The sequence below is a fragment of the Trachemys scripta genome, chromosome 2 (assembly GCF_013100865.1).
Source record: "Trachemys scripta elegans isolate TJP31775 chromosome 2, CAS_Tse_1.0, whole genome shotgun sequence".
In the NCBI taxonomy this organism is placed as follows: Eukaryota; Metazoa; Chordata; order Testudines; family Emydidae; genus Trachemys; species Trachemys scripta.
Genome location: NC_048299.1, coordinates 179,672,669 through 179,697,114, shown reverse-complemented (window position 1 = coordinate 179,697,114; position 24,446 = coordinate 179,672,669). Strand labels below are relative to the sequence as shown.

Genomic DNA, 24,446 nt, shown 5'->3' with positions numbered 1-24,446 from the left:
TTGCCTCCAGTGGCTCCCAGTCAGCAGTGGGCACAGCGAAGCTAAGGCAGGCTCCATGCGTACCCCGCCCCCCCCGCTGCTCCCGGAAGGGGCCAATGCGCCCCTGCTGCCCCTGGGGTGTGGAGGGCAGAGGACATGTGGCTCCGCGCCCTGCCCTTCTCTGCAAGCACCGCCCCCCACAGCTCTCCCAGCTAATGGGAGCTGCAAGGGCGGTGCTCGCAGGCAGGAGCAGCAGCACACACGGAGGGAGACCCCTGCCCCTGGGGCCACAGTGGCCGCTTCCAGGAGCGGTGTGGGGGCAGGGTAGCCTTAGGCAGCCATACTGTGCTGCCACCGGAAATCGCGATCGACCAGTTGGTGACCACTGCTTTAAACCATAGTCTAATTCCCATCCTGCCAAGGCCCAAATGTGCGTTATGAGTTTTAAGAATGTTTGGCAAAGACTCATGATGAGGGACACCACACCAAACAACCAATGGGGAAATGTGGAGTTTTTTCTTAATTAAAATAGGATGTTTCATAATCTTGCTTTCCTTATTTTGTATTTGTTAATAAAATTTGGTGATTTTAAAAAGGAGGGATGGTGACAAATTTGGGCCTAAAATTATGTTTGTTTCCCATATGGAAACACTGTTGGCTGATGTGCCTTAATCAAAATTGGGGCAGCATAGGTTCTTCTGTGTGAGAGACCTAGAATGTGTACATGTACACTCTTATTTTTATAGAGACTATTGAAAATGACAGGACTACAAACATGGGTAAAGAGGGCAGGATATTACCCCATGTACAGCAGGACTGGAAAGTGAAAGAACACCAAGTCTAAAAAAAGTTTTAAAAACTACCATAGCTAAAAAAAGAACACACCACATTTACTTTAAACAGAGCATAATTTTGGATGGCCATGATACAATTGGTATAAAAATGCCCATTTTTCTCAAATGACACAAACTGATAAGAAATTAAAAATCTTTTTTTTCCCCCTCCAGTGTTGTTGTAACCGTGTTGGTAGGTTGACCTAGATCAACATAGGTGAACACTTGTTTACACAATTCATATATTTGAACGTGTATACATTATTCAAAGCACTAATCACCTAAACTTCCCTCATTTGCCAACATTTAAATTCTGCTAGATAAGGTTTCCAATCAGTTCCCCTCTTACAGAGCAGAGTACTTGAAGCTGTACTGTAAATACAAATTCATATGCTCACAAAGGCTGACCTTTTCAAATTAAATGATGTATAAATTAAAAAGGGAAATGTCAGGTTTCTGATAAAGGTTGGACGTTTTGAACTTTGGACAAAGTGACAGGTATCTTCGATTCTCCTGGTGCTGGTGCTTTTGTGACTGGGTGTGCATGGGCTTTTATATCTGCTATTCTCTCTTTAAACCTTTGCTGAAGGTACTTTTCTTCTTTGGAGTAGCTTTTAGCAAAAGCAGACATCAACAGGCATGCTGCCATTGTGGTCCCGCCAATACAAAATAAGATCGCTCCTGCCAGCTTACATATATCAAGGGCTCCGTTAAACTGAATGGCATGGTTATCCACAACAACAAAATCATCTTCCTCAAGGGCTTCGATTTTCGGTGGCACAAGAAAACCTACTACAAGAACTGTTAACCCGATCAGCATAAAAACCACCCCAGAGATGAGTCCGACCTGGAAAACAAACAGGGTTAAAAATTAATGTGGCCTCATGGTTTGTAACATTTTCATTGTCTACACAAATATTTGTCAATCCTACCAGGAAGCAGACGTTGTCTTCTGAGCCCTGATTCATAGAATTCAAATATGTGGATGAATTGTTATGTTAGAATTGTTTCTACAACTGATCTTTGTTTAAATCCACATATATATGGGAGCTTTCAGGAAAAAGAAATAAGCATGGGTAGAGGCTGTAAGCATGTATCATCACTGGATGATTATCCGTTCTGTTCATTCCCTGTAAAACACCTGGCATTGGCCACTGTCTGAAGACCGGATACGGGGCTAGATGGACCATTGGTCTGACCCAGTAGGGGCGTTCTTATGTTCTTAACCTATTACTGCTACTAGGTGACAAAGCTCCTTCTTTAGCGCAGGTAGTGGAGGTCTGAGCTTTGGCACTGAAAGTCTTGGATTCAAACCCTGCTGAGGACCCATGGTGGGGTCATTACGTATGACCACCTCCTGTTTTCTGTCCATGAAATGTTTTATCTTGCAGAGGTTAAAAGGATGGTGTGGTAGAAATAAGTCACAATGTTGCATTTCCTTCCCAGTTTAAATAATAAGTGCAAAGATTGATTTCCACAGGATCCCTAACTTTTTAGTAAACCAAGCCCTTATTGTTTCCCTGATAGTTTGATCATACACCCACCTATGCTTTTATGAATGTCAATGAAAGCTATGTGTGAATGTGTTGAGAGAGTCATTTCTCTACACTTTTACAAATTACAGCTAAGATTTCAAAAGTGACTTGAGTTTGTGTGCTTCAATTTTTGATGCTTAACGGGATATATATGTTAAAAGGGCCTCATTTTCAAAGGGTGGATGCTCAGCAATTACTGAAAACTGGGCCTGTACCAAATAATAGTTTCTGTAGAGTGATGAGTTGTACCTTCCAGAATGCAGAGCTCCACCTGCTAGGTGACCTCTGGATCTGAAAATCCTCCTCATGCTCCCAAATTGAAGCTGTGCAGTCCTCATAAAATTGATGCAGATAGGATCGAACTCCATAGCGTTGATAACTTCCCTCCGTGCCGCTCTGCGCTTGCTTGGAGCTGCAGATATCCGCATATGAGCTCATCCTTCTCACCTGCAATGAGAGATTTCACACAAGACAGACTCAATCAAAATGGGCTGCAAATAATCCCTTGATATGAGCTCTAGAAAGAGAAGAAGCCCTGTAGAGTTATCTCCATCCCACACTCCCAAACTAAGGGCTCAATCCTGCTAAGTGCTGAGCACTCCTGGCAGGTGTGAGGGCCCTCAACTCCTATTGAAGTCAGTAGGTGCTGAGAGCCCTTGACACCTTGCAGGATTACACCCTAAAGATGGATCCGTGAACACTCAACAAAGTTGTTTTTTACACGTAGCATTTCCAGTGCCATAATTCATGATGGAACATCATTTAATTTCATGTAAATGTAGAGACATTGCATGACTGCGGGGCTGAGTGCCTCGATCTCTGATACAAATGCCATTACTATTAGTCATGTTAGGCATCACTTGCTAGCTTTATCTGCTAATTTGGAACATTTCACAAACTCTTCTTGATGGCTTCATTTTTTCTTAAGCCTGTAAAACAGAGACATAACGGTGGGATTATATATAACTGTGACATAAATAGCCATGGGGGACCTGGTCATGAAGACTAGCCTTAAAATTAGTTTTTCTGAATAAAAATACACTCAAGGATGGAACATTTGTTCTATTATCTATAAATCAGAAAATGAAAATTATTACAAATTAACAAGCCTATTTTAATTTACTAGATGCAGATAGTAAATTTGTGAAGTAAAGTCTGGCCCCATTGACTGCACAAGGATTAGGATTTCACTCACTGCAAAAAGTAAATGCAGTGTTCTAAATTCTTTCCATTGTAATAAAGTACTAGTAAAACAAAGATTTTCTGTTTTAAATATCCAGGGCCTGACTCTGACCTCACTTATACAGGTGTAACTCCACTGAATTCAGCAGAGTTGCAGTAGTGTAAAATGAGTGTAAGTGAAATCAATCAGGCCTTTTAAAAATGAGTATGCCACTTTAATATGACATCTGTAGATGAGTATTTTAGAAGTATTATAATGCTTTTGTTATGGATTTAGTAGGATTATATGAACCAAAAGGTATGAATGAGACCTAACATCAGCTTCAAGTAACACACCTGACTTCATAAAACAGTGCAATGCAAGCATACCTAACCTGTTTGTTTTAACAAGGTTCTCCCACTCCAGCCCCCTTTTCTTGCATTTTATAGGCTTCTATCCCTTTCAGTAACTAGTGCAATATCCCAAATGCACATGATTTCACTCACTATAGAATACCAGCTCCCTCTATGTTAAATGAGATGGACAAATACTGCATCACTCACTGAAATTATGTAAAAATCTGGAGCATGCTAATTAAAACCAATGGCAGAATTCGGCTCTTGGTAGGTACAGAAATTGGCATCGCTATGACACTAATCCTGTAATCCACTGGTTGCTTTCATCCCTGACTGTTTTCATGGCTCAGTGTTGAGGAATCTTATGCACTTTTCTCTGATAGTAGTAGCTTTTCTATTCCCCGGATATTAATGTATTCCTGCCATTCTAGTTTCATAAGAATTTCTGTGGAAAGGCCTCAAAGCATTCTGATATATCAAGGCCAAATGGATCAAATCCAGTATCCAGGAGGCCTGCAAGCATGTGGAAGTTCTTTGTCCAAGGAGATTTGGAGCCCACTCCATGACCACCTCCTGCACTGGAGAGTGGAGGTGCTGGTGAACAAGCTTTGCAAAGCTGCCACCCAGCATTCCTAGATCCTCTCTGTTAAGCATCCGGATGTCTGCAGATGCAGCCCTTGACTTCAGAGTGCTTAGAGCAGCGCTTCTGTGAGAAGCTCTCCCTGTGGGGAGTGGGATGGGAGTCCAAAGATTCCCATTCTCTTTTTTTCCCCTTCAGCCTCAAGACTCTTGTTCTTCCTCCCTAGGGTGTTTCCTCACAGACCAAGCCAAAGAAATAATATTCTCATTTTTCTGACTGATTTTATTTCCGTTGATTGGTTGAGATGGCACAGACTCCCAGCCTAATGGTCTTCAACAAGAGACTCCCCTTAGTTAAAGAGGAAGGTAGATGTCTTTAAATCAGACATAATAAAGCTGGAGGCAGCCCCCAGAAAGCAAGACAATTCTATATGATTATTGGTCATTATCCTGTCTGTCTGATTCAAGGGAGAACCACACATCTGAAACACAGAAAGCAAATTAGCTGGTACACAGGTACATGCCTTTCCCTGGTGATAGAGTTGCAAGGATATCAAGATGTCTTCTTACAAACCTTTTGAGCAACTGCAAAGCATTACTAGACAGGCATTGCAAATAGGATAATTTTTTCACGCAATGCACTGTCAACCTCTGGAACTCCTTGCCAGAGGGTGTTGTGAAGGCCAATACTATAATGGGGTTCACAAGGGAGCTAGATAGATTCCCGGAAGATAGGTCCCTCAATGGCTACTAGCTAGAATGGGCAGGAATAAGTTAATGGTAGAATCCAAAATGGACCCAGGAATCATGGCCTCTAATCCTCTGCACTTGACTGTGTACTGCACTAGACTATAAAGTGGCTGTATGAATAACCATAGCTTCCTTATCTGCACAGCCCTTTCATAGCTAGATTCATACTGTCATATATTCCTTCAAGGATATGACACAATAATATCTTATAATATACCTCAAACTGCCTTGCAATGAGGGGTAAGCATTATTATCCCCAATTATCAGATGTGGAAAATCGAGGCATGCGCAAATTATTATGAGGCTTAATTAGTATTTGTAAAGTGTTTTGAGATCACCTGAGGGTGTGCCAAAAGAATTGAAGTGCACTCACACAAATTAAGGGATTGACTAAGGTCAATATAGAGCATCACTGGCAGAGCAGGAAGTAGATTGCCATCCCTCCAATACCAAATAATCTCCTGATTCCCAGTCAAGTCCCATATCTCGCAGGACAAAACTGTGTCCTCATATAAACTGTATGTGTGAGTCTCCACTGACTTGCAACTTGTACAATCATTTTTAATTTGTGCATAGTGAGATCAGAATGGAAGTATTTTACTCGACTTTACACAGATGTAAAGGACAACACAAGGTCAGTGGTAGGGGAGAATGAGGCCTAATGGGTCAGTTTGATTAGTGTGTCTGGCTGCTTTGTGTTGCTCTGGTTGTGCACAGCAGTCTCCTGGGGAAGTTAAGCTAGGCTGATAATTGCTTTGCATCAGCAGAATCATGCAAAGCAACTGGAGCATATCAGTGAATCTGGCCCAATATCTCTAGTGCTCTTCATTCTCCTCTGTAATTTACTGTAATTAATTCAAGAAAACATAAGGTAATATGGCACAGATTGACTAATTTGTAAAGATCAGCATAAATTAACTATGTACCACATATAAAAAGGTACTGTATAGTTATTTTGCACTAACCACATTGTGTATCAGGAGATATGTTATAAAATCTAATTCCTCACTGTGGGATTAACCCATGATAACCACACAATCTGGGATTACTTATTTTATATGTAGATTGTTTTCTATACTAAAACAAGTTTAGAGTGGAAATCTAGAATGTTTATAGTTGCATTTGATTATTTATGAGTTAAAATGTAGATAAGTGTATCACAGAATGAAGGGTAGCAGACAAAAAAGAAAATTTTAGTCAAAAGAGTGGAGCATAGTGTTACTGTTTTGACAGCTAGTTCATCAAATCATGATCTTTTTTTAGAATGAAAAGAAATAAACATCTGATTCAATTTAGCCAGTGCTACTGGATGCTTTCATGAACACCTTTATAACCCCTGCCCCTCCCCCCCACACTCACCCTAATCACTGCTCAAACACACAGACAAATAAGCTGTTACATGTGGGCAAATCTATCCTGGCCTCTGGTTCTTCATGTAGAGATACTATCAGTTCCTAGACAGAGGAAGGAGAGGTTGCAGAAATTTTCAGTCCCCAGTGGTGATTTGGAGGGGTGTAGTCTGTCTTCTGAGCTGCAACATGAATGTGGCTCTTGCTATATGAGAATGAGGCAGTGGAATTGAACAGAATGCTGAAGGGAGGTGAGGTAAAGGAGTCCACAATAAATAGGTAGGGGAGCGTTCAAAAGCACCCATTTCTACCAGATCCATATAAATGACAGCTACTGTGTTGGGTTGTTGAATGTATTGGCATAGGCTTCACGTTTGTGGATGTGGTTATGAAGGGCCAGATCCTTAAAGGTACTTGGGCACCTCACTCCCATTGAGGTGCCTAAATACCCTGAAGGATTTGGGCCTAAAAGCCTACGCTTGGGGATCTTTGGCCCGAAAGTGGGGTAAACATTGTTACCCTATATCAGTGTTTTGGTCTGAGCTTAGAGCTTGTATAAAACCAAGGGACAGCTGTTCATCTTTAGAACTATTCACAGCATAACAGCGGACCAATGTAATCATTATCCATCTCTAGAAATACAGAGAAGATACAATCAGAACTTCAGAACATGCAACTGCAGTGTAGCAATCCCCTAGCAACTTTATTCCATGGGGAAAGACTATCCTGTGTTTATTTTGTGCTTTATTACACTGCACGGATACAGCAGGCGAGGGGGTACGAGGGTAGTGATCAGTTTTGTGAATAGATGGGTAAAACATTGAGCATATTTCAGGAGAAACTACTGAATGAATTTTCAAACTGCTTCATGATAAATTAATTGTTTTAAGTATTAAATGTTTACCTTTTAGAAAACTGAATTTGAAAGCTATGCTAAAACTGAAGAAAATTACTCTGCAAATGTAAAACACAAATTAAAATAGGTTCTTACGTTTTAAGTCCTTCTCTTCTTTCTGATGTTAGACACTCTGACCTTTCTGTTTAAAGGCTCATCTTTCCAATCTTTACCTACAGGAAAAAGAGACCCCCCCCCCCCTAGAAATAGTGAATTCTGGAGTAAATAACATAGATACTGGATAATAATTCATGGGATAATCTTGATGCTTACAAAATCTAATATCCATACCTAATGTTCCCTTAGGATAGAAACCAAAACAAGGCAGGCTGGGCCTGATCCAAAGTTCATTGAAATCAGTGGGAGTCTTTCCATTGACTTTAGTGGGCTTTGCATCATGCCTTTTATGTACAAGCTTCTTTTCTTGTTGAGGAGTCAATTGTGAGCTCTGTCACACATCCATACAGAGGGGAATGTGGACATAAGGCACCCCATTAATTTCCTGCATGGACTACACCCTTTTGTGCTCAGGGGATTGAACAGCTGCTATTCCCCAGTCTGTGCAGGTGGGTGGAGCCTGACTTCAGCTAAGGCAGCACAAAGGAGGAAGTAAACTACACCAGGGAGAGAAATGGCACAAATTACTTCCCTTAGTCAAGAAGGGGGAAGCAAAGACCATATTGTGATTATGTGAGGCCCCTGGTCTGCTCTGAGATCCGTGCAACTAGGCAGTACTCTTTACTAAGGGCTCATGGTAATGCCACAGTCTCACACTTAGTGCATCACAACTTTTAAATAATGCTTCTTGCAACAGGTTAAATCTATTTTATCCTGGTGAGTAATTACAATACAATGCACCATACTGTAAATGAAAGTAATCATGATTTCAAGTTTCCTATACTTACACGCCTTTAGGAACAAGTAAGGAAGGCTATTTTTTACTTTTTCTTTGTTAAACAAGGTCGATGGCATCCCCCCAGAAAAACGTCTGATGTACTTACTGTATAGTATAGCTCCTGTGAATATCTGTTGCAAAGGAATTCAACCCCCCATTCTAATCACATCAACAATCCCCACTCATTACCCTTCGTCTGCCCCAGGAAGGCAGGTTAGCCCCTCTTTAAAGAGATTTGTTTACATTTCAGTTACTACTTTCTCCACCTTCCATAATTATATTCACTAAGGTATCAGCAGAATCTCAGAGATGGCTGAGGTTTAGTTTTATTTTGATTAGCTGATAAACATTCCAGCTGCAGAACGCCCTCCAACAATGGAGAAGACCATATTTTCCTCTTCAGGTTAATCTACAGAAGACATAAACAACGCCTGAATTACTACTTGTTTTTGGAGCAGGGAGAGGAGTAAATCTCCAGTGCCACCGCTGGCACCAACAAGGAGGGAAGCAGTGCAACCCCCAGAGCAACTGGTTTCCTTGCACGCTTCGGATCTGCAGGAGGAAGTGGCCTTCAGTGCCCTTCACTGCTGCCTGGAGCGCGCTCTCCATGGTGCTGAAACCCAGCAGCGACTCCCGGGAGGCGAGCCGGCCTCACCATTTGCTGTCAAGCGCTTCCAAAGCATCTCGCGAAGCAGCCGGCTCCCAGCAACTGGTGATTCGTTTTCACTTTGTTCTGCGGGGGGTAATTTACCGACGCACCCTTCCCCCAATACGGTCTGCTCCCAAAGACCAAAATATGAAACGAAAACGCCCTGGGCTTGTCCTGCACTTTAGCCGGCGCGGTCTCCAGTCCCAGCTGTGGAACCAACCCAAGAGCCCCTTTCCCATCGCAGGGCTGCCGTGGCGCCCAGGTTAGCAACGACGCCGAAGCGTTTTGCAGCTGCCCTCTCTCCGGGGGCAGGGAGAAGGGGGCTAATCTGGAAGTTCAATACCGTCCTGTAAAAGCCGGCGGCGGGATCTGCGGTCTGACCCGCCGGTTACTAGCACAGAAACGTGCCGCCTCCTCAGCTCAGCCTCCCCCCTTGCAAAACTGCCAGGGGCAAGTGCGTCCGCACAAGCCCGGCCCAACAGAGCCTGGGCACAGAGGAGTCCCCCCCCCTTCCTCACCCCCGGCCCCCCAGCACTGCCCGCGCTCGGCGCTGGTTACCTGAGCCTCCCCGCTGCCGGCTGAGCAAGTGCAGCTGGGCTAGCTGCAGATCTCTCGCGCGGCTCCCATCTCCGCTCTGAGCCGCTCCGCGCTCAGACACCGCGTCTCATGTGTCCCCTCCCGCCGAGCCCGGCTCGCCCTGGGCCTGCGCACTCAGCCGCCGCTCCCGGGCGCTGCCGCGGCGGAGAGGGCGGGCGCAGCCGGGGTTGAGCGAGCGGCTCGCTTAACCTAGCCCGCTGCTGGAGACCCGCTCCCCGGCGCGTGGGCTCTCCCCTCCCCATCCCTGCCATTGCCCCACAGGCGCTGTAACTTCCTTTCCCATTGTTCACAGCGCCTCACAACCCGGCAGGCGTGAGAACTAACCGGGCAAAGCCCCGTCCCCTGGGAGGGTGCACGAGGGGCACTAAGCCAGAGATTCCCCCCTTCTCCCTCCCGTGCAGAAGGATCACAGGTCATGGATTTGAAACACAAGATGTCTGGCTTTGGCTAGGGCCCTTAAAGGTGCTCCCCTGGTCCTGGAGAAGAGGGGCTGCTCGCCTGGAGCCCTGATCGACAAACTCTGTCACTCAGCATCCTGTGCCACCACCCAGCCGCTAGGGCTCAGTGGGAAATGCAAGATCAGGGGCCTGCTCCTTGGTGGACTGGGAATCAGCAGACTTGAGTTCCAATCCTGGCTTCTGTCTCTACCCCACTGTGTGATGTTGGCCCAGTCACTTCCCTTTTGTGCACCTATTTCACTTCCTTTGTCCCGCCGGTCTTCTTAGACTGTAAAATCTGCAGGGCCAGGACTAGCTCTCAGGATCTTATAGTTTATAGCCTGCCTACAACAATGGGGTCCCCGTCGGGGAGGGGGGGATATCTAGGCACTGCTGCAATATAAATAATAAATGATTAAGTTGTGTATCTGTCCATCTCATTGTCCACTTATGGTGTGTTAAACCCAAAGGAATCCACGCTCAGTAACGCCCAAGCTTGCAGGGCTGCTTCCATATTGTGAGCAAGAGGAAACTGTATCATGTGTCTTTATAATAATGATCCCAGACCAATGGTATCTCGTGTATACAGGGCGCTGGGGCACTGCCCCACCTGTGTGTGTTTAAGTATGAATCACAGCTTGCTATAGATTTGCTGTGTGTGAATCATATGTAGTAGTAGGGCATACTTCTCCACAACCCCTGTGGCACATGCCGTCAAGGCCTGATAGGAGGCAAAGCTGTGGCAATCTGTATTGGGATTTCGGCCTCTGGCTTCACTATCCAAGCCACAGGCTGCAATGACTGTAGAATGCTCCCACCCCCACAGTGGTGTGTCAGGGAAGCACTGTGTGCTAGGACTGGCTCTGGTGGTAGGTTCTTGCTCATTCTCTCAGGATCTGCTGGCTGGGGTTGTGTGGCTCACTGCTGCACTGAAGGCAGCAGAGCTACTGGAGGGAGGCCTTGCCCCTGCAATGAAGGTGGAGATGCTGCTGAAGGAGGCTTCACCAGGCAGGGTAGGAGGAGGCAGCAGTGGAGAGGGGGGATGTGACAAGAGGGAGAAGAGGAGGAGGTTCCCACGAAGGAGGTCCAGGCAGTCCCGGGACTGGCCCAGCTAAGCCAGGGCCCTAGCCAGCATAGGAAGGCAACTTTCCTAGGGCTGATCCTCCCTTTCTCTAGGGTTGGGGGTGGTGCCAAATCAAGTGGCCATGATTTTTATTGTCTGCTACACCCCACTTGCCCCAAAGTTCACCAGCTGCCACTACCTCAGACGTAGGACTTAGTAGTGCCATAGTGGCAATGAATTTGTCAGGGGCAACTAATTAGAATCCTAGTCTGGATTTCATGTCTTCAGGTTGGTTGGCAGATAACTTCTGTAGAATGGCATTGACAAAGCAAAGGAGAACAGTAGTGTGCCAGTTCACCACCTGTACAGCACCTTTCATACCTGATAATCCTTTTTGGCCTCTGCTTGCTCCCTCCATCAGTGCAAATAGCACAAGTCCATTGATTTTGGTGGCATGACACCAGTTTACACCTGCTGAAGATCTTGTCTCTGGTGTTTCTGTTGGTCTGTCACCATGTGGTGTGGATGGGGAAGCAGTCTCTGGTTTAAATGGAGCTACTGCTGTCTCAGCCTGAATGTGCAAGGTCTACGTTCTTTAGTCCTGTCTGAGAATGCTTCTTAAAACACAAATGTAATATTTTAAAAGTGCTGTAACTTGATGCCTTACAACATTTTTCTAGAACACTAGAAGGGCAGCATCATTGTGGTTCCTAAATTACATTGCAGATAGCTTTGAGAGTCAGAAAAAGAAGACTGCAACTAATGGAGAATCCATTCTGAAATAACTATCTTACAGATAAGGAGAAAAGGAATGAGGCTGTGAAAATATGTGGGAAGCTTTGCACCTGTGACCCCAAAAAGAAGTGGATTATCTGACAGCAAAAGGATTTCAGGAGAGGAAATCTGGGGGGATTAAGTAATCTAGTGAACGAGCTGTTAGAGAGGAAGCATTAAAACCCATGGATAGCCAGGGATTTTAAAAATGTGCCATAATTAAGATACAACTAACCATTCCTCTGGGAAAAATGAGAACGTAAAGAAAAAGAACAGACAATATAGTGTCACAAAAGACTGAAAAAGGATCTGAGGTTTATAAAAGCCCACCTATACTGAAACAGGAGAATGGGGGAGTAGTCAACCAAACAAGAATGCAGAGCGTGAGCCAAGGCTTTTAGGAAAAATATAAGGACACTAAAACAGAATGAATTAATGCTAGCCAAGGGGAAAGCAGGAAGATTTTATAAATATTTAAGCACTTTTAATAAATGAGGAATAAAATGAGATTAATGATGAGTTTAAAATAGCTGGGACACCAAACTCCTTTTCTAAAAATCTGTCTTCGCAAAGAAAGATAAAAGAAGTTTGGATAGTTTGGAAATAAGGAAGTCCTTGTTAAAATAGCTATTGATTATGTGCAAATAAGGGAATGAACATTTGAATGTATAAAAATGAGTTGGCCTAGATGTCATGAGTTGTAAATTAGTGTGATGCTTTTCATGGTTACATTGAAGACAACAGGGCTACAGGTAGAACAAGGTGCTACTCGGCATGAGTAATGGTATCACAATCTGACCCTAAGAGAATTACCTAATGAAATTTCTGCACCGTTGACAATTATTTGTGAAAAATCATGGAGATCTGGGAAGGTGGCAAATAGGAGAAAAGCAAATAGAGTACTAATCTTCAAAATAAGAGAAGAAGAGAGTTCCTGGTTATTTGTCCTGTAGGTCTAAAATCTGACTTTCATTCACTACCAACCTTTCTGGACCTAGGAATGAAAGATGTTCTATTCCATTCCCAACCTTATGAGTCATCTAGTCCTCTATAAATAAGTACATATGCTACTTTCACAAAACAAGCTATTTCTGCTCATTCACTTTATTGTCAAAAGGGAATAAATAGAAGAAAATATGAAATACCTGTGACTGCACATCAACAATCATAATGTCACTATATAAATACATAATAGGCCCACACCTTGAATATTGCATGGAGTTCTGGTCATCCCGCCTCAAAAAAGATATATTAGAAATGGCAAAGGTACAGAGAAGGTCTACAAAAATGATTAGGGGGTATGGAACAGCTTCCATATGAGGAGAGATTAAAAAGACTGGGACTTTTCAGCTTGGAAGAGAGACCGCTAAGAGGGTGTAGTGGGGCAGTTGCCCCACTTTGGCAGAAGAGGGGTTAACAGCAGCCCTTGGAGTGGCTATGCACAACCCAGCCAATCAGCGAAGGGCAGAAAGGCAGCCAGTCAGGGCCAGGCTTGGCTCTATATAAAGGCTGCAAAGCAGAAGCGATAGGAGTCTCTCCCTGACAAGCAAGGGAGGAGGACTGGCTCCCAGGGATAGCACCTTAGAGAGAGCAGTGTTGGGCAGGCTTAGGGGAGTAGAGGGAAAGCTCCATCCTGATACCTGTCAGGGTGATGCCCCTGAAAGAAAGGGCTGAGAAGGTGTAAGGGCCAAATGGAAGTGGCCCAGGGAGCATGAGCAGTAGAGGGGAGAGAAGGAGGGCAGGACATGGCTGCTGCTAGAAGGTCCCTGGGCCAGGACCCAGAGTAGTGGGTGGGCCTGGGTTCCCTTGTACTGCACCTGACATGGAGGAGTGTGGCTGATACAGACTGCAACTTGCCCTGAAGTGAGGGGCTAGACTTTCAGTTGTGGTTGGCCACTGAGGCAGGTACAAGCCGAAGGGCTGCCGTTACCCCTGGAAAGGGGTGTGTCCAGAAGAGGACACTGCAAGCTAGGGAGCAATGCAGGTCTCAGACAGCACAGCTGAGCAGGCAATGGGTGGGCACCACCTGCAGCGGGTGCTCTGCAGCTAGGACAGAGCTAATTCTTGGAGCGACCAGCAGGAGGTGCTGCGGGGGTGAGTCTGCAACCTGCTACAGAGGGGTTCTGATACAAGTCTATAAAATGATGAATGGTGTGGAGAAAGTGAATTAGGAATATTATTAACCCCTTCACATAACACAAGAACTAGGGGTCACCCAATGAAATTAATAGGCTTTAGGTTTAAAACAAACAAAAGGAAGTACTTTTTCACACAATGCAGCGTCAACCTGTGGAACTCATTGCCGGGGATACTGTGAACAGCAAAACTATCACTGGATTCAAAAAAGAATTAGGTCAGTTCCTGGAGGATAGGTCCATCAATGGCTATTAGCCAAGATGGTCAGGGATGCAACCCCATGCTCTGAGTGTCCCTAAGCCTCTGACTGCCAGATCCTGTGACTGAGTGACAGGGATGGATCTCTTGATGATTGCCCTGTTCTGTTCATTCCCTTTAAAGCACCTGACATTAGCCATGGTTGGTAGACTGGATATTGGCTAGCTGGACCATTGGTCTGACCCATTATGGCCATTCTTATGTCACTAGCAGTACTAATTTGTTTTCTGACACATGAATAATACTCAGTGAACCAAGACAGCTATTGGTATTGTATCAAATGGGAGAATTATAAAATCAGCTATTATTATTAAGCATAGGTACATACAAGGTCAATTTCAGCTCTCAGTAACACCAGTATAATTCAGAAGCACCTCCACATATCCTTACTGTTTACAAAGTGAACTCAGTGGAGTACACCCGTGTAAAACTAACGGGAGATGAGAACCAAACCCATGGTCTGATTCATGATATGACTTAAGGAAGCTGATTGCTATAGAAAATACTTTATAATGCCAAGCCTTTCCTGGCTTCAGTTTTAACTGAGCATTGAGGCTTAGGCCTTGGTTACACTGGGGAATTCACCCATCAATGGTGTAGCTGAACAGATGCAAATCTCTACTACAAACAGGCTACAATTATCATCACTTCAATTTTCCCTTGCTTGAAACTGGAGTAAACTACACCAGTGCAACTTGCAGCTTATAGCAATTTTGCCTGTCTACACTAGGGATTTGTCCTGGCCACCAATGTTTGTACTGGGGTAAATCCCAAGTGTAGTCAAGGCTTTAGAAATCTATAGGCAGTGTTTTCCCTGCAGCTACTGCTGCTAGATCCACTGGCATTTGCTGTTTTGGCATTTATAAGCCTGTCTCTGGTATTGAGAGGTGACGGGATTGCAACTGCTGGCTTGGTGAATGAAGCCTATTAACTTCTGTGAACCTATGTTCCTTCTTGTGTTCAATAAGCAGGAGCATCAGGTCCTGAAAACATCTTTCTTTCTTAAGCAAGAGGCTGCAATTGGTATGAAATTCATGTTCACTGAATTGCAGATGTCTGTCAGTATTTGCTGCTTAATGACAATGGCAAGCTTCCAATGACCATTATCCCATTTCAACAGGCACACCAGGGATTAGCAGTTCAGCCATAATAATATTTTTGGCACTGATGTTTGATTTTCTGATGCGCCTTGCTCTCTAGGTGAAGGTGAATGTAGAAATACATTCGGCCCATAATAGTCCAGCTTTCTGAAAAATTCCAGCATGTTCTCAGAGGATCCCTTTACAAAAGAAAAATGAACGGAAATGCTTTAAGTTCTCAAATACCTAGCAGAATATGGTCTACATTTTGACTAGTCTAACACAGAGGTAGCTTGGTGTAGGGTTCAGCTCCCTTTGTGCAGGACTCTGAGCACTCTCTGAGCTCCGAGTCCTCCCCATCCATCTCCCCAGCTGAAACTGAGTGGCTTCCTCACACAAGCAGGGGAGAAGCAGCAGAAATTGTTCAGAACTCGTGGGCAGTTATACAGAAAGCTTCTCCCTGTCCCCTGCAACCAGAAATGAGAGCTCTACCCTCCTGCAAAGTGGGGAGTTATTTAGACCCAGTGGAGGCAGGGTGGCTATGCAGGAGACCTCCACCACTACAGTCCAACCCACTGGAATGGAGAACTCCAAGTAGGGGAGAAATGTTTGGTTTTGATTTTCTTTTCAATATTTTGAGGATGTTTTTTTATTGATCATTCTGGCCTCTACCTCCTTCATTCCCTGCTCCTTGGCCACGGTGAGAGAGTAGGTTTTGGAGGAAGAAGAAATGTAGGTGGATGAAGTGGACACTGCCAACCTTGCTGAGCATGAGGAAGGGGCCGGGGGAATAGTTAAAACAAAGCAAAACAACAACCTAGAACTAAGAAGTGGACCTAACAACTTGGACCACTTTGCTTATCTGTCACTCTTCCTTTCCAATCCTTTGTGTCTTTCTCTTTGGATCACAAGGTCTTCAAGGTGTGTGTGTGCGTTGGGGGTCGGGGGGACGGACTTTCTTTTACTATGTGCTTGTAGAGACCTCAGCACAATGGAGTCCTAAATCTGACTGGGGCTTTCTGGGTGCTGCTATTGTAATATTAAATAACAATAGCTTGAGCTGGCTACCATGCTGAGAGGTATTCTACAGTCCAAGAGTGTGTGGTCAGCTGGATGGCCCATTTCTATATGCCTGGTGGCTTTCTTGAGACCTGAAATGCTGGTGAAACTTGTCTGGGCCCTTAGCAATGGCATCTGAGCATTCCCAAGATTCTCAGATCAGTGTGGTATTTTTTTGTCAGCCACTCCAGTTTGATCAAGCACTCCACATTGTAAACCTTTGTAGTCACTTGTTGCTCCATTAGATTTTTATAAGCTGTTTTTAGAACATGCTGGGACTGCACGCTCTGATACTAGCTTTATTTGTTCCAGCTTCCTAACTGAAATGTCTGTGATAGAGAGACATGCAGACATATATTAATCCATCAAACTCCATTTTGTTTTGTGAAGGACATTTTGATTGTAAACTTGTTCTGCACCTTCACCTTGGCTCTGTACGCTCCAAATTGAGCTGGAACACTCAGGATGTGTCAGGAGACATTCTTGCACTTAGCAGAAGGCTAACAATGGAGGGTTGTTAAACCCCGATGACCTATCATTCAAAGCACCCTTGGACAAAGAGCTGGCTGCTGCTCAAGGAAACCATCTCTCCCAGGTGAGCTAGTAACCAAGCAATGGATCTCCTGATGGGAGATTTTGATCACCTGAAAGGGGCTTGGGCTAACCAGAGAGGTCACCTGAGAGAGGGGACTGGACATTGAGAAAGGACAAGGCCTGTCTGCATTGCTCTCTGTCATTGATCAGGAAACAAAGGCAAGGCAGAAGGAATGAAAGAGGAAAGAGAGATAATAGAATCCTGGGCTTCCTGAACAGACGTTGACCAAATCCCGAAGGATTCTTGGCCTGATGAGGAACCAGCAGCAGGGAGTTGAGTACAGGTTTTATTATTTTTCCATAGATCTGTTTATAGCTTGTGCTGGCTGTGAGTAAAGAGTGATCTGTTTAAAATTTCTTTTGCAAAGTTCCTGCTTCAACTGTCAGGTGTCCCTGAAGGGTTAAACATAAGCCAGAGGATCCATGAGGGAGGAGCTCTGGGGAGGGTGTCCTTGACTGACAGTGGTGTCTTGGGGTGGCGGGAAGGAAGTCAACACTGGACGTGGGGGACTAATGCAGTTGGACCACAGGGTTCCATTCCCTAGAAGTGCTACAAGAGAGTCTGTTCCCAGGAAGTTGTGCCTGAGAGGCCAGAGACTGTGGCTAAAGTCTGCTGAGACCCAGCTGAGATCAAAAGCATGCCCAATCTGAGCCTAGCAGCCTGATGAGAGTACAGTAGGAGGAGCTTGACCAGGTGTGTGGGGGTGTCAACATGAGAAAGTATCAACATGTGCTTGTCTTCCACATGACATCTCTGACCATTGCCCTAATATATCACATCCCTCTTTGTAGTCTCAGAGATATTTGTGGTTGGTATGTGGTGGTCAGTAATATGAGTAACTTTGTTTGGTTCAGATCCACAATGCTGACTTTTGCAAAGTGATCCCCTCTTCTGCATTTTTTCTACACTAAATCTTTTCATACTGTAATGGCCTGATTTGCCACTGCGTTGTACCTTGTGTAGTTATTTTACAGCTGGGCTAAGTGAATGCTGGGTGGGGGTGGGGCTGTAGAATGCTACCAAATCAGAATTCTCCATTCCCTGACATCAGTAGCTGCACTTTACACCCCCTTTGCCCTCAAGTTTGCCTAGGTAAAATCACTATACAAGATGCCATACAAAGGAGAATCTGATCCACTCTATTTAGATATGGGGGTCTCGTCCTGCATAGTAACCACAATATTTCTGTTTCATTGGTGTTGTGAGGCTCCTTTTGTTATTGTGCACCTCTGTAGATGGTTTTGAATGATACTGTTTATACAATATATATGTGCCAGTGGTTGCACATCACTTCCCATCTATGTGGGCCTGCATATTCTTGGGTTGCATATGACCTGCAATGTTAAGGTTGTATCTGTCTGACTTCATGGTGCCAGGACTGTATCAACCTCCTTTTCCTAAGGAAAGTGCAGAGCTTTCATTGGACAGTCAGTGTTCTACTCCAATGGTGGTTTCACTTCAGTGCATTAAATTAGTCTTCTTTAGAGTATTTAGTTTATAAAGCATTTTGGGATGAAAGGTGACTTATGAATGGAGGATATTTTCTCAAACTCTGGGAGCATTACTGCCAATGACTCCCTTGCTAGTCTATCACTGATAGCATAAGCTGCAGTTTTAACTAAAATCTGAGTTTGGCTGCATGTTATTTAAATATCACTGAGACTGTTGGCACTTTCTTGACAAATTTCTAGCTAGCAAAAATTAAGTTAAACATGACTTAGCTTTGTACTTAGTACAATAATTTGTAGTACCATGGCATCTTTTTCACTGTGTATAGTGACTCCTGAGCTAAGAGTACAGTCGGCCTTTTCTTTCCTGCCAATTCAAAATCCTAAGTTCAAGCATTTTTCCATCCTGCCTTGAAAGTATATGGAGTAGGAATCATTGGTTTCCCATATTCTCTGAATCCATTTTATGCATTATAAAGATGGCTAGGTTCAAGTCCTTTCAGAAACCGTTTTTGGTGCTAATGGATTTGAACTATTCTGATCCTATGCAATATTTTGTGGCATAACCAATCTAAGAAATTGATAGACAACTTGCACAGCTGAGCTGTTTCATTTAATAACAAAAACAAAAACAACAGAATCTAGGACAGCAGTAAGCTCCTGTAAAAGGAGGAGAGTTAGCATCTGAGAGCTAGACTTGATGCAAATGGGCCTTGAGAAAGGAGCACAAGAAGTATTTCAGTGATGTGACTGTGCACAGCGGCTGGTTAGTCATGGCCCTTGGGTTTGCTGAATTCAGGCAGAAGATAATCAGTCAAACGAGACCCTTTTTGTTTTTCCAGGTCAGCTTCACAGTGACAATGTCTTCAGAGTTGTGTGCCTCGGCAAGTCCCCCTCCCCCCAGTAAGGGATACAATGAGCACTGGATTTTCAAAAGAACTCAGCTCCCCTTTAGGCACCTAATTAGGGCCAGATCTTCAAAAGTATTCAGCAACTGCCACTGTAGCTCTCAGGAGGGATTTTCAAAGGAGCTCAACACATAATGTGCTGAGAACTCTTGAAAATCTGTCCACTTATTTTGGTGCCTAAATGGTAGCTGAGCTCTTGAAAATTTGGTCCCAACTGTGAATGCTGAGAGCCTGGTCGTTAGTGACAATCATCAAAATGTTACATAATCGGAACACTCTTTGGCTAATCAGCATTCCAGAAGTCAGCATGCTATTACCTAGCAACTTTTGATAAACTGGCCACACTTTATAATACAGTGCAACTGCAATGTAATTATATTGTGGTTATGCTTTTTCATACCTATAGTTAACTATAACTAGAAGAGGAGTACTTGTGGCACCTTAGAGACTAACAAATTTATTAGAGCATAAGCTTTCGTGGACTACAGCCTGTACTGGGCTAGCTTGATTATCACTTCAAAAGTTTTTTTCTCTTACTTAATTGGCCTCTCAGAGTTGGTAAGACAACTCCCACCTGTTCATGCTCTCTGTATGTGTGTATATATATCTCCTCAATATACGTTTCACTCTATATGCATCCGAAGAAGTGGGCTGTAGTCCACGAAAGCTTATGCTCTAATAAATTTGTTAGTCTCTAAGGTCCCACAAGTACTCCTGTTCTTTTTGCGGATACAGACTAACACGGCTGCTACTCTGAAACCTATAACTAGAAGGTTACCTCCATAACTGAGTGAAATACAGTGCAAATACAATTTAATTAATGTTAATGGATTCTAAAAAACATATCTTAATTATGAAACCAAAAAGGTAATACAAAATAATGCACTCCAGTTCTGTCATTATTATCAACATTTATGTTGTGATAGCATCTATAGGCTAACCAGGCTGGGGTCCCATTATGTTAGGTTCTGTACAAATCTATAGAATGCCAGTCCCTGCTCCAAAGAGTGCCTTCTAGTTCAAATTATTGGTATTTAGTGATTAAAAAGCATAGCCATATTGATGTAATGATACTACAATTGTAATATCAACTACAGTATAATTGCAGTACCATAACTGATTAGTCCTTTGTTAATTACACACATCATGTTCAATAATACCACTGAATTTCTGTAGCTGGAGTGTGTGATTGTTTTTGTCTCTTTCCTTCTTGTTTTTTGAAAAATTCCTCTCAGAACAAAGTGCATGAGTCCTTGATGCAACACACCAGGTTACTTCCTAGAGAACATGTCAAATTACAAACAAAAAAGACAGTGCAGGTAGCATTAAGGGACTTTTTTGAACTTAACCTCTGTTCAAAAGTATTGTCAGCTGAAGAAAGCACATGCCAATACTTCATGTGATTTATAGATGTTATGACAAAATAAATGTCTCTCTGGTGTCTGAACAAAGAGATGAGAGAAACAATATTTCTTTTTATTCTGCATAGTAAAAATTTTGTTCAGCCTTTATCCCAATAGACTTTCTGAAGGCATTGGCCCAATGGGATTGCACACCGATAAAAGTAAGCAGAGGAGAATTTAATATCTTATTTCTGTATTAAAAGAATAAGTGAAGTTCTGTACTAGAATTATCACCCTTAATTAATTGATGCTGTTCAAACACAAACACATAGCAATTATAAGCTGTATCATTTCATTCATACAGTAAATGGGCACAAGTCCTCCTTCCATCTCCCTCTCCCCCCCCCCACACACTGTCTGGCTTATTAAACAGTGAGATTCCAATTAGACTATCATCCTGCTGACATTGTCTCCGGTTGCCATTTAAAACATTGCTCACTTTTTTGAGAAGATGTCATGGGGATGAACTGGCTGATGTAAATCTTGTGCCTGTGCCTGCAGAGTTTAAAAATCTCCCTTTTGAGGTTTGTCCTTAACCATATGTCAAATGACTGGCACAGTCAACAGAGCTAAATTCACTGGAGATTCTTTTCTGATGTTTTCTTTAAATCCTCTTGAAGAAAGAAAATATCATTGATTTTCTCCATATTGCTCCCAGAAGATGAGTTTTCTCCAGTGTAGCCTGAATGATATTTTTTTTCATTTACTGCTAAGGTATGCAACACTAAAAATGTCTTTGGATTGAGAAATGTAATGGATGCATACAGGCCTCATCTGGAGACTGCCCTCCTAAATAAAATCTCTGGTTATTTGCTGCTTTTCCTTTCCATTTCCCTCATCCACAGGGTATTATGAACCAGTTTCTCATCTCACTTATGCTGATGTGAATCAGGAGTAACTCTATTGAAGTCAGTGGTGGAATAACTAATTTTACACTAATATAAGTGTGAGGAGAATCCGGTTCTTTGTGTCACCACAGATCTTGCTTTGGACTTGGAGAGTAATTCCTTATTCACATACCTGTTTAGCAGCACTACGTTGAGGTTATCTCATGAGTTCTACTTATCTCAGGTTTTCTGAGTCATGAGGCTAAAGACCAAGGACTGGACTCACAAGGGGGACTTTGGTGCCTAACAGCCCCTTTCAGTGGCTAAGTCCAACATTTAGGCACCAATGGCATTCACAAAACTGTTCAGCTTCTGCCTAACCCCATAGGTACCTACATTCTCTAGGCACCTATAATGCAGTGTATAAACTCCACACTGGGACAGAAGGGTTATGGAGCCATTCTGGGCCCAGCTGACTCCACCCCACTGCACCTGCAGAAGCTGCTCTTCTTGGAAGAGGAGCCTAAAAGGGAGCCAGACAGCTCAGAAGGGGAAGACTGACCTATTGCATGCGAGAATGCCTGAGTAAGGGCATAGCAGAAGCCCTTACTGAAAGGGAGAAGCCTGCAAGCAGCAGCTACCACAGGCCCTAGAAGAGGGCCAGGGAGGAGACTCCGGTGAGAGATAGCTTGGAGCTTTGCCCCTGGGGCTGGGAGCTGAGAGAACCCTGGGAGCCTGATGGGAGAGTGGGGCTGATCAGGACATTTAACCTGCCTGAAACCCTGGGAAGTCTGACAGACTCAGGATGGAGGGAGGTGTTGTGCAGCCTAGGACCCAGTGTGAAGCTGGGGCTAGCCTGCAAGGAAGATGGCTACCAGCTGGGCTGAAGATTCAGTTGTTTTTTTCCCCTATTTTCTGTTGGACTTTAAGTGAAGGACTTGGCGCATGTATATTTTAATGGTAATGGTGCCTACGGGTCAGCCCACCCCATCCTGTGGTGTGGCCATTTTAAGATTTTGGAATGCCTAATATACCAGGACCTATGAAGCACTGGGAAAGAGGAAACTGTCCAGGGAGTAAGTAGTGCTTGGGGAAGGGGGGGATCCCCTTATGGTTTCCTTAAGGGCCTGGGATTAGGACAGGAACCTCACAGAGTTGGTGGGACAAGGTCCCTCCTCCCGTCCCCCCCTCAGGGATGAGTTTTAGGAAGGGGACAAGCATATATGCCTCCTCCTCCCTCATAGCAAGGTAGCCATCAAGAGAAGTGTGACTTGCTGAACCCTCGGGGCTTAATGGCAGGGAGGGCCAGCTGAAGGTGAAGCTGGTTAAGGCCCTACAGCTAGCCTAAGTTACAACTCCAGCTCCAAGAAGAGGTGTGGGGCTCCTGCCTTAAGGAGAGAGACAGACGGACTGTCTGAAATCCATCCACAGCTCCAGAAAGAGGGTTGGGACAGACCACGTCTTAAGGAGGGAAACTAGAAGGACTGCTTGAAATACAGCCCAGCTGCTGCCATAGAAGTTGGGAGTGTCTCCGAGGAGCTCTTCAGCAGCTAGCTGGGAAGGAGCCACAAACCTAGGGTGGGAATAGCTGAGTCTGTAGAGACCCAGTGAAAATGCTGACAAGTGGGGAGAGGTAGGAGCAGCCCATGGAAGTGGAAAGGGATTGAAGCAGGAGTCCTTAGCCACCTAAAACAGGGTCTCTGGGGTGGAACCCAGAGGTAAAGGTGAGCCTAGGTTCCCTGCCTCCCCACAAGATCAATACAGAGGGGAGGTATTGGTTTCAAGAGGGAAAGAGGCCAAGAATGATGAATCCCAGATGGGAGCCAAAGACCAATAGACTTTGGGTTTTCCTGTTTGTGGACTTTACTGTTAACCCTGGAAGGGGAGTGGACTGAGAGGTGACCTTGCTAGAAAGGTAGGCCACAAGTGGCTTACTTCCCCTAAACCAGGATGGGCAATGAGGTGCTAGAGTGGAAGACCCCTTCAGTGTTGTATCTGGACTCCAGGGAGTACTCTGAGGTGAGTGCACACCATAACAGAAGTCCAATGGCTGGAAGCGAAGGCTACACATAAGGCACACATTTTTAATCCAGGGTAACTATCCACTAGAACTACTTCTGCTTGAAGTCTTTTAATCAAGACTATGGGTGTGATCCAAAAAGCAACTTGGGTGTCTCATCTCCAGAGCTAGGTGCCTAAGCCCCTGTGTGTGGCCACTGCAATCTATGAGACTCTCACTTGGTTTATAGGTGCCTAAACTCACTCAGTGCTTAACTTTCCACTATAAAAATTCCCTAGGTGATTATATTTTAGAGATGGGGCATGCATGCTGTTGCCTGCCTCTAGATGCTCAGGTGCCCCTCTCCTTCTGAAGCCCCAGAGACCCACGGAAGATAAATGTTTGTCCACCTCAGTCGTGTGCTGGGCCCGATCTGGTAGATGTGCTCAGAGGCTGCCTACCAGATTGGGTCCCACTTCTCTAACCACAGAGCTAAGAGGCATTCCAATGGGGCTTTTCCAGTAACTCCCATTCATGCTGTTCCACTCTGGATGAATAATGAAAGAATTGCTGGAGCAGGGTGACTGGACCCAGAGTCACCCACCTTCTAGGTGGGTGCCCTAATCACTGGACTACAGAATAATTCTCTCTCCCTCCTCTGGCCCAATGACTCTCAGTCCAGTGTGTAGAGCACTCACCTGGGTGTGGAAGACCTCTGTTCAAATCCTCTCTCCCAGCCTCCTTTCTCCCACATTTCAGGTGAGTGCTCAACCCACTGGGCTAGAAGTAATGATGTGGGCTCCTTTTTCAGCTGTTTTGCATGAAGCAAGACAGGCACCTAACTCTTTCCTGCAAGAAGCACTGTAGGTGCCCAAGTTGCC

The 24,446-nt window shown here is 44.4% G+C and overlaps 1 protein-coding gene across 2 annotated transcripts in view; it reads right to left on the bottom strand.

Annotated features, from left to right (window-relative positions):
* Positions 1–319: 319 nt before the first annotated feature.
* NRSN1 (neurensin 1) overlaps positions 320–24,446 on the bottom strand; it is a 61,458-nt gene continuing 37,331 nt past the window's right edge. The window contains exons 1-4 of one of the 2 annotated variants that reach the window (XM_034762413.1): positions 9,541–9,665; positions 7,535–7,611; positions 2,597–2,794; positions 320–1,659 (exon numbers count right to left, since the gene is read on the bottom strand). In XM_034762413.1, the coding sequence (XP_034618304.1) occupies positions 1,261–1,659; positions 2,597–2,785 (588 nt within the window). In that variant the 5' untranslated portion in view covers positions 2,786–2,794; positions 7,535–7,611; positions 9,541–9,665 and the 3' untranslated portion in view covers positions 320–1,260. Of the gene's footprint in view, positions 1,660–2,596; positions 2,795–7,534; positions 7,612–9,540; positions 9,666–24,446 lie in introns of those variants that run through there. The other variant, XM_034762414.1, reaches the window with a different exon arrangement.